The sequence below is a fragment of the Mercurialis annua genome, linkage group LG2, assembly GCF_937616625.2.
Source record: "Mercurialis annua linkage group LG2, ddMerAnnu1.2, whole genome shotgun sequence".
Taxonomy (NCBI): domain Eukaryota; kingdom Viridiplantae; phylum Streptophyta; class Magnoliopsida; order Malpighiales; family Euphorbiaceae; genus Mercurialis; species Mercurialis annua.
In genome coordinates this window covers 56,147,193-56,156,087 of record NC_065571.1, presented here as the reverse complement: position 1 = coordinate 56,156,087, position 8,895 = coordinate 56,147,193, and the positions used below count along the sequence as shown (strand labels likewise).

The following is an 8,895-nucleotide window of genomic DNA, read 5'->3' as shown; positions in this document are numbered from 1 at the left end:
CTCCAAAATTGGTGCCCAAAGATTCCAATATATCTGACTTTAGCATAGCTACATTTATACATAGGGATGGACTGAGACTTTTCATTTGACTATTTCAATCCTTTTTTATATATTTAATTATGAAAGAATGATTGTTACTTAAATTTATATACTTACATAATACATTAAAAAATTGATTGCATCCAAATAAATAATAATGGAACAAAATAATGAAATAAAATTATTGAAAATAAAAATAGCTATAGTTTTAAATGATGAATGAGTGGCAAAAAAAATGTTGAACTTATACTGAAAGGTGGGCGGACGATTTTTTGGGTCTAAAATGCTTCAACTTTCAAGTAATGTTTTTAAAATCGGATCAATAAAAAACTGATGAAGCTATTGGTTCAATTTTTAACCAATTTAAGCGATTCGGCCATTGCTTGAATTTATTGAATGAAATAAACAAACACATCACGTTATCAATTAGTTTTCCATTTTGATTAAGAAAAAATTACAAAAATAAGCCTAATATTTAGGAGGTAATGATGAGTCGAATCCCATAGTATTTTTGTAATAAAATAAAGAGAAAGTTATAAAAATATCACAATATGAATCTTCCTTTTCACACTTTACAAATATTTTGAAATCTTTACACAAACATCATCTTATTTTCATTAATACTATTATGCTGATATCAGTGTGCATCATTCATCAACATGATGCACCTGACGTCGAGTGCACCAGCTTGTAATGACCCGTGCGTGATGCGCGGGTCAAACCTGTGATGTTATTTTTTTTCTTTTTTCAATAAAAAAAAAATTGGTAATATATTTATCGTTGAAATTTAATCTTGAAAAATTCTTTATAATATATTTATTTAAATTTTAAAATATCAATATTAATCTTCATTTTAAAAATATTAATATATTAAATTTTAAAAAATAAAAACACACAAATAATGCAATTTAAAAAAAATTAATTTTATGAATTACAATTTAGGATGTCATTTTTGTTATAAAAATGATGTCATTTTTGGCCGTGTAGATGACCAAACGATATCGTTTTAGACATATTGCTATATATGTCACATAATAAAAGGTTGAAATCTTAAGTTAGACGTTTAAAGGTTATGCTTAAATAAAAAAACATAAAAAGTTGTGATATATGGTGAGATTATCCCTAATTTCAATCAAGTTTATAGAAAAATTTAACAATATTTTGGTCTGTTGATTTTGTGAGTCATGATAATTATATCCAAATTTTTAGTATTATCTTTTAAAATATTTTTTATTATTTTGGCCATAGTTATAAATATATAAAATTATTTTGTCTAGTTAAAAAATCATACCAATAGCTATCAGTTGAAATTCGTGATTTAAAAACCGCATATGTCGGTCGACCGGTCAAATCGGAAACCGGCCATTATTCCAATTAAGAAACTATATAAAACCAAAAACCTGGTCCAACCAGTTTGGACCGGATCAAACCAGTGGTTGAACTGGTAAACCGCCGGTCAAACCGGTCAAATAGAATTAGCGACGGAAAATTTCGTCCCTAAATACCCAAAATCCATCGTTCTATATATTTTTTATTTTGTAAAAAATTCACTCGGCCAGTTCAATCAGCTATTGAACCGGTTAAACTGATCAAATTAGAAACCAATGATCTCACCGTTCGATTTTTAAAATACTAGTTGAAAGTTGAATCATTTAACCGGTTTAATTATTTAGGTTTTGGGGATTTAGGTTTTGTGAGGGCAGGTTGGGAATTTGAAAGCCTTGTCATATTCTTGGAACCTGCTTGTTAACTTCAACAAAGGCAGCAAGTTCCTAGCAATTGGATCCAAATCTGTTTAAAACCACTCATGTCAACTTCTACTGGGTGGGTGCTAGGAATAATTGGATGAAAAAGTTAAGAACCCACTTGTAGTTGAGACCCAAAACTAAGAGGACCTATAGTTTCTTATGTGAATATGTTTCTATAGTAGCCATTGTTTCTTGACTTTTTTTATTTTATTTCTTATATGTATAATTTAGGTATCTCCAACAATAAACTAAATTTTCAATTTGGTGTAAAAAATTATCTCCAATAATAGACTAAATTACACATTATATTAGTCTAATATTATTTTTCATATTATAAATTTAATTGTTATGTATTTATTGGATGACATGATCAGTATATAGTTCAATTAATTATTTTCAATTTAGTCCAAATTTAAATATACAACATTTAAAAAAGTATAGATTTGCATTAATTTTTAATTAATAGTTATAAATAATCACACCCTATGAAAGATTTAAGAATCTTTGATCTCGGGTTTTAGCTTTTAGTCTACCTTTTGATTTTCCGACAGTCGAACTTAACCTACCTCATTCCTGAATTCATTACAAATCTTTACTTTTATTTTTAAATATCTCTACCTTAAGTGTAGATCCACTCATGAAATATTGTCTTTTATTTGAATGACTTATAATTCTACGTGGTACTTGGTTCGCCAAATAATTTCTAGTTTTATAGACCAAATGTGAATTTTAGGAAAATATAAGAGTGATCAACACTTTTCTTAGGCAAAGATGGGAATATATATTGTAAATTGAGCCATTTCAGACAATCCATCATGATATTTCCCTGCAATAATGTTAGACTAACACTGTTTATACCTTAATCTTAAAAACAAAACCAAAAATCTGTTATATATATGGTGTTATTTTGGCATAGAGACTCTAAATTTAATCTATCTGAACTATAATACATCAAACTAAAAATGTCAAATGCATCATCATCCCCCGACCAAACTCAAGGAAATGGAGTCGAGATCATCAACATCTCAGAAATGGTAAGATTACTGACACAATCCATGGGACAGGACCCCAAATTACTCAAGAAAACAGCCGGTAGAGAGTGTTGTTCCATCTTTCGAGTGCCTCCGAGCATTATGAAAATCCATCCCGAAGTATTTCGACCTCAAATACTCTCCATTGGTCCGTACTACCACGGGGAAAATCACCTCGAAATGATTCAAGAACACAAACGTCGGTTTCTTGCTGTCGTTTTAATGCGAACGCAAGCGTTTAACGTCGGTCTTGACGATTTCTTCCGAGCTATACATGAAAAGGTGGATAGAATAAAAAGTTGTTACTCGGAGACTATTGAATGTAGCAACCGTGAGTTAATTGAAATGATGGTTCTTGATGGATGTTTTATCATGGAGCTCGTATGCGTCGTTGGTAGACTAGTCGAAACACCGGATGAAGATGAGTCACTGTTCCAATTGCCATGGATCTTGAATTTTCTTTCGAGAGATCTTCTAAAATTAGAGAATCAAATCCCTTTTTTTGTTATTCAAACTTTATTCGACCTTTCATTCCCTAATAATACATCAAGATCCCCCTCCTTGACGAAGCTCGTAATGGCGTTTTTCGATTATTCCATACAAAGAACCGAATGGGATAGGTACACGAGCAATAAAGGCGAACATTTACTCGATTTAATTCGCTCCACATTCATACCTTCAACTAACGACAACAACAACAACAACTACGACGATGATGATACATCGAATAGCGGGTTTCTCCAATGCATTCAACCCGTAGAAAAACTCCGCGCAGCCGGAATTAAGTTAAAGAAAAAGAAAGACGCGGAGAGTTTCTTGGAGATCAAGTTTAGTCCTAAAAACGGCATTCTTGAAATAGCTTCATTGGAAACACACGACTTCATGAGCACATTCTTACTAAACTGTGTCGCATTCGAACAATGCTACGGAAACTATTGCCTAACACACTTCACTTCGTACGTTAACTTCATGGGATATCTCATGAACTCGAGCTCCGACGCGGAACATTTACGAGACAAAGGAATTATAGAGAATTACTTCGGAAGTGACGAGGAAGTTGTTAAATTCTTTAATGATGTCGGAAAAGGTGGGTTTTTGGATCTTAATCGGAGTTATTTGAAGAAAGTTATTGAAGATGTGAATGAGTATAATAGGAATAAAAGCAATGTTCAGTGGGCACGGTTCAATTACAATTATTTTCGGACTCGATGGATATTCTTATCAGCTTTTGCAGCTCTCATCATCCTTGTTCTTACCGTTATTCAGTCATTCATGTCTGTTTTTGCTTACGTTAACCCACCTCTTCAGTAATGCAAGGGTTAAAATCCGACAAGATAAGATGGTTAATTTCAATTTGTTTTTAAATGTTGTTTTTTTAATGATTGCTTTGTAAGTTGGAATTTCTATTATTTTCAATTTGAAAATTTAATTTCTTGTGTATGATTATTGAGTAAATGCAAGATTGTTCTTCAAAAAAGATTAGTCCTTAATTTTAAAATGTCCAATTATAATTTTAGATATGTATCCGTACCTATATATCACAAAGTGACAGAAATATTCTAAAAAGTAATTTTAATACGGCAACTAAAACTAATGAATTATCAACGGATTTTACAAGCCAAAATCAATTTCTTAAGAGATAAGTTAAAAGATTTTTTTATATATAATTGGAGAGAGTGAGAGTTTGTGGAAGAAAACGTACCCACGACTTAACATATAACTGCTTAGCGCTCATACCACTTGAACAATAACTCGTTGGTTAAGAGATTAAAAGATAGTTCCACTATTTATTTAAAAAAAAAGTAGGATTAACCCATTTTGAGGTCCCTTAAATTTATAAGTTTTGTTTATCTGGTCCTTAAACTTTCATTTAGTGTTATCCGGTGTTTTAACTTTACATTTTTTTATTTATCTGGTCGCTGAACTTTCATTTGATCTAATTAGTTCCTGAATTTTAATTTTTCGCTTTTTCAAGGTCTCAAAATTATAAAATTAAAGAACTAACTAAATAAAAAAACAAAAATTTGAGAGATCGGATTAAAAAAACGTAAAATTAAAGACCTTATAAGCCCAAATGACAGTTTAGGCAGATAAACAAAAAACGTATAGTTTTTTTTTTGAATATAAAAACGTATAGTTAAAAGACTAGATAAGTCCAAATGAAAGTTCAGGGACCAGATAAATAAAACTCGTAAAGTTGAGGGATTTTAAAAGGCCTAATCACTCAAAAAACCCTCACCTTTAATTGTTTTTTCAATTCCACCCCGACATTTCATTTTTTTTACGATTAAAACCTAACGTTTAAAATGTTACAAACAAATCTCAATCTTTTTAATTTTTGCATTTGTTTCGGCCATTAGTGACATTAAATAAAATGCTAATTTTTGGCATTTTTAATCTATATAGCCTAATTTTTTAAGAAAAGAGTCTAAAAAAACCCTGACTGAATTCTGTCTTCCCTCTCAAAAGAAGAAACCGCCACTCTCGACCTCGCAAAAACAACTAGGGGTGTGCAAAAACCGACCGAAACCGAATAACCGAACCGAACCGACAAATTCGGTTCGGTTCGGTTTGAAAAAGTAGAATATTTTCGGTTGGTCGGTTCGGTTCGGTTTTTAAAGTAAAAAAATTTCAGTCACTTTTACACGTAAACCGAACCGAAAAACCGAACCGAACCGAAATAACCGACCGAACCGACAGGTTCGGTTCGGTTCGGTTTGAAAAATTAAATTTTTTCAGAATTTCGGTTCGGTTCGGTTTCTTAAAAAACCAAAAATTTCGGTTCGGTCGGTTCGGTTTAACCGAATGCACACCCCTAAAAACAACTGCACCACCACCATCTCCTCCTTAATTAAACATTTTCTTTGAGTAAAAATATTGGATAAAAGCCCCTTAGTTAAAATGATAAAAGAATCGAATGAGGCAACTAAAATTGTTGGAAGAGCCACGAACTGATCACTCGTCCATTCAACAATTACTCATTTAGGTCAGTTTCAATTTGCGTGATAATTAGTTTAGCAATTTGTTTATTTATTTGGGTAATGTGTTGGTCTTGTAATTCTTGATAATTGATCAAATTGTTGATTTTTCAGTATCCCAATGCATAATTTAGTCTTTAGAATATGATCATGATTGATGATAGTTCATAATTTTATTGTTCGGTTATAATTTATAGATAGGCAGTGTTCATTCACTTGTCATTGCTCATTAGAATCCAACAAAGAATGGATTCTTGTTCTGGAAGAGACGATCATGGAAGACTAATGTTCAAATCAAAAACGCCCCTTTTTTTCAAGATAATTCTTGATGACGCCATTCGTGACGGGAAGTTTGTGAGTTAGTCTCTCTCTTTTTTTATCTGTAACTCTCTAGATAGCACGGACATTTCATTCAATTAACGTGTCATGTTGTATCTTCCGAAACGTGTAGGACACTTTGACGTTTCGGGCATAAAACTTCCCCTTTTACGTAAGAAATCTTAAAATGATACCGTTTTGCTGTATTTGTGTCTAAGTATCCCGTTTCTCCGTGTCACTTAAACATAAATTTATTTCTTGTTTACTGTTTTGTTTACTATGAAAATGACTTGTTTTTTTAAAGATCCTATATATGTACAGCGCATTCCAAGGAAATTTGTCAGACTGTATGGAAATGATCTGCCTAATTCAGTATTCCTGACAGTTCCTACTGGTGCAAAATGGAAATTAGCATTAGTGAAATCTGATGGTGAGGTTTGGTTCCAGGAGGGCTGGTTAGAGTTTGTCAAGTATTACTCTCTGGCTCATGGGTCCTTGCTAGTTTTTGAATACAATCAAACGAATTACGAATTCAATGTAACGATATTTGATATGAGCACATTAGAGATAGATTATCCATTAAATATCACCACAGACAGAGACAATGAAGAAACGAATCTTGAAAAAGAGTTACAAGAGCAAGAGATTCATAAAGAAACTGAAACTGATGTTTCTGTTGAAACCGTGACCTGTGTCCCATTAATGCGGCGAGCGAAAGGGGAACCGCCATTGTTATTCCCCCAGCCTCCTAATAAGAAGATCAAGCTAGAGAAGTCCGCTGAAAAAGAAGAAGGTATGCAATTTCTGTTGAAGAGAAAGAACATAGCGAATTCTGCGTATTTTTGCACCTTAATTTATCTTGATTTTGCAGGAAAGAGAGGACAAGATAGCATGTTCATCAATGAGAGATCACGATCATTGACAGCTAAGGAAAAAGCTGAAGCACTCGAAAGAGCTGCCGCTAATTTTAAATCTGAAAATCCTTCCTTCATGATTCCAATGCAGCCAACATATCTTCATTCTTGTTATAGACTGGTAAACATTTTGATTTGAAACTTCGATTATAATATATAGGCTCTGATTCTTTTCAGGGCTATAATTTGTTTTTCTTTTTTCTGTAATTGTTTGGCTAGTCTATACCAGTGAACTTCGTGAAGAAATATTTCAACAAGGAACGTGGCAATGCTATCCTTAGCACTATTGATGGAACTTTATGGCCTGTTGTGTACAAGTATTACATCTTCAATGGAATATCATATGTAAGAATGAATCAAGGCTGGAAAGAATTTGCAAAAGATAATCATTTGGAAATCGGTGATGTCTGTGTCTTTGAACTGATCGATCGCACTAACACTAGATTGAAAGTTGCCATTTTTCAACCTATCAAAGAAGCTAATAAGAGCATGTCACTTGGTTAGTTACAAGTTCCAATGCAATGAACTATAATGTGTTTGCATTAAAACTTCTCTAGTCTTATATTTTATTTTTGGCATTTCCTTAATCGCTTCCAGAAAATCTTCTGAACTTTTATTTATAACACAAATCTTGTAAAAGCAATTGTTTCTCGTTTCGTGTTTAAGTGTTTCCTCTTTCAGCATTTGTGTTTCCGAGATACATATCTATAGTTTCCAGTTCATGGTCATAAATGCTGACTTTAATTGATGTTATTCAGGAAACAACAAGAAACTGAAACATGAAGAGAAATCTGGCAATAAGAAGACTGTCCATAGGCGTTCATGCTCAAAATCTGTTGAAGCTGTCGACAAATTTACATCAGATTATCCATTCTTCAAAGCGAATATGCCATCTCGCCTCACCTCAGTGGTAGGATTTAGAACAATATTAATGCATAATATAAACTTGATTGTCATACCAATGTAAGGTTTTTTTTCTTCTGCAGAACATACCGTTCGAGTTTGTCAAGAAATGCACCAAGAAAAGCACAGAAAACGCATGGTTACAAACCGGAAACAGAAAATGGGGTGTCAAACTAATCAGCCATCCATCTTATAGTAAAGGTCTGTTGTCTGCAGGATTCGCTATATTTGCAAAAGAAAATTCTTTGGAACCGAGAGATGTTTGTATCTTCGAGTTGATCGACGCCAAAAAGCTTCTGCTAAAAGTATCCATTTTCAGAAATAAAGTGAAGTAATATCTTCTTTATCTTGGATATCATTTTGTTTGGTATGGTGAAGAGATTAGACAGTCTGCAACTTCATAGACTCCCACTGTTTTGTATGGTTCATATACTGAAACTGATTTGTTATGCTAAGCAACTTTACGGCAGACTAGAGGTAAGCCGTCTGCTAGACTGAACCTCTCGGTGTCACATTTCCAGGCGGTTCTACGGATTTTTTGTATTATGAATCGAGTTGCTGAGAGTTTCTTACTAGAGCTGTTATACAGCGGTTCTACGGATATTTTGTATTGTGAATCGAGCTACTTAGAGTTTCTTACTAGAACTGTAATTCTGGATGGTTGATGTTAGGTTCTGCAAAATCTTTTATATACACAATTCATTTTGAGGAAATTGCACTGAATGATTCAGTTTTTGTAAAAAAGTTTTATTTTTTTTAAAATGATCTTTTTACACCTCATTATAACTTTGGTAGAACTTTTTACTTCATCTCATCTTTTATTTTTGATAATTGAGGAAGATGAGCGCTTAGAGCTCACATTGACGGGAAGAACTGAATTCACAACCTAGCAGTTTGCTTTCTAGCGTTTCTATTATTTGAGTTACAGTTTATAGGTTACTTCATCTCATTAAGAGTGTACAGA

At 32.8% G+C, this 8,895-nt stretch overlaps 2 protein-coding genes across 4 annotated transcripts; both read left to right on the top strand.

Annotated features, from left to right (window-relative positions):
• The first annotated feature begins 2,711 nt into the window (after window positions 1-2,711).
• LOC126669495 (UPF0481 protein At3g47200-like) lies at window positions 2,712-4,263 on the top strand. The gene has a single exon (XM_050362979.2). It carries the CDS (start codon window positions 2,750-2,752, stop codon window positions 4,127-4,129), a length of 1,380 nt encoding a protein of 459 aa, XP_050218936.1. The 5' UTR covers window positions 2,712-2,749; the 3' UTR covers window positions 4,130-4,263.
• Window positions 4,264-5,641: 1,378 nt separating this feature from the next.
• On the top strand, window positions 5,642-8,562 carry LOC126670418 (B3 domain-containing transcription factor VRN1-like). 3 transcript variants are annotated; one of them, XM_050364137.2, is made up of 7 exons: window positions 5,642-5,804; window positions 5,994-6,150; window positions 6,436-6,907; window positions 6,986-7,149; window positions 7,248-7,527; window positions 7,787-7,938; window positions 8,015-8,562. In XM_050364137.2, the coding sequence occupies exons 2-7, from the start codon at window positions 6,043-6,045 to the stop codon at window positions 8,264-8,266; spliced, it is 1,428 nt and encodes a 475-aa protein (XP_050220094.1). In that variant the 5' UTR covers window positions 5,642-5,804; window positions 5,994-6,042; the 3' UTR covers window positions 8,267-8,562. The 3 variants fall into 3 exon arrangements, with proteins under 3 accessions (XP_050220094.1, XP_050220093.1, XP_050220095.1); XM_050364136.2 differs by having other exon boundaries at window positions 5,994-6,154; window positions 6,419-6,907; XM_050364138.2 differs by lacking the exon at window positions 5,642-5,804 and having other exon boundaries at window positions 6,066-6,150; window positions 6,248-6,907.
• The last annotated feature ends 333 nt before the right edge of the window (window positions 8,563-8,895 follow it).

Bases quoted from the DNA above. Each gene is read 5' to 3' on its own strand.
- LOC126669495 (XM_050362979.2), top strand. From the start codon at position 2,750: ATGTCAAATGCATCATCATCCCCCGACCAAACTCAAGGAAATGGAGTC.
- LOC126670418 (XM_050364136.2), top strand. From the start codon at position 6,043: ATGGATTCTTGTTCTGGAAGAGACGATCATGGAAGACTAATGTTCAAA. The intron at 6,908-6,985 runs GTATGCAATTTC...TTGATTTTGCAG, and splicing joins GTCCGCTGAAAAAGAAGAAG to GAAAGAGAGGACAAGATAGC. The intron at 7,939-8,014 runs GTAGGATTTAGA...TTTCTTCTGCAG, and splicing joins CATCTCGCCTCACCTCAGTG to AACATACCGTTCGAGTTTGT.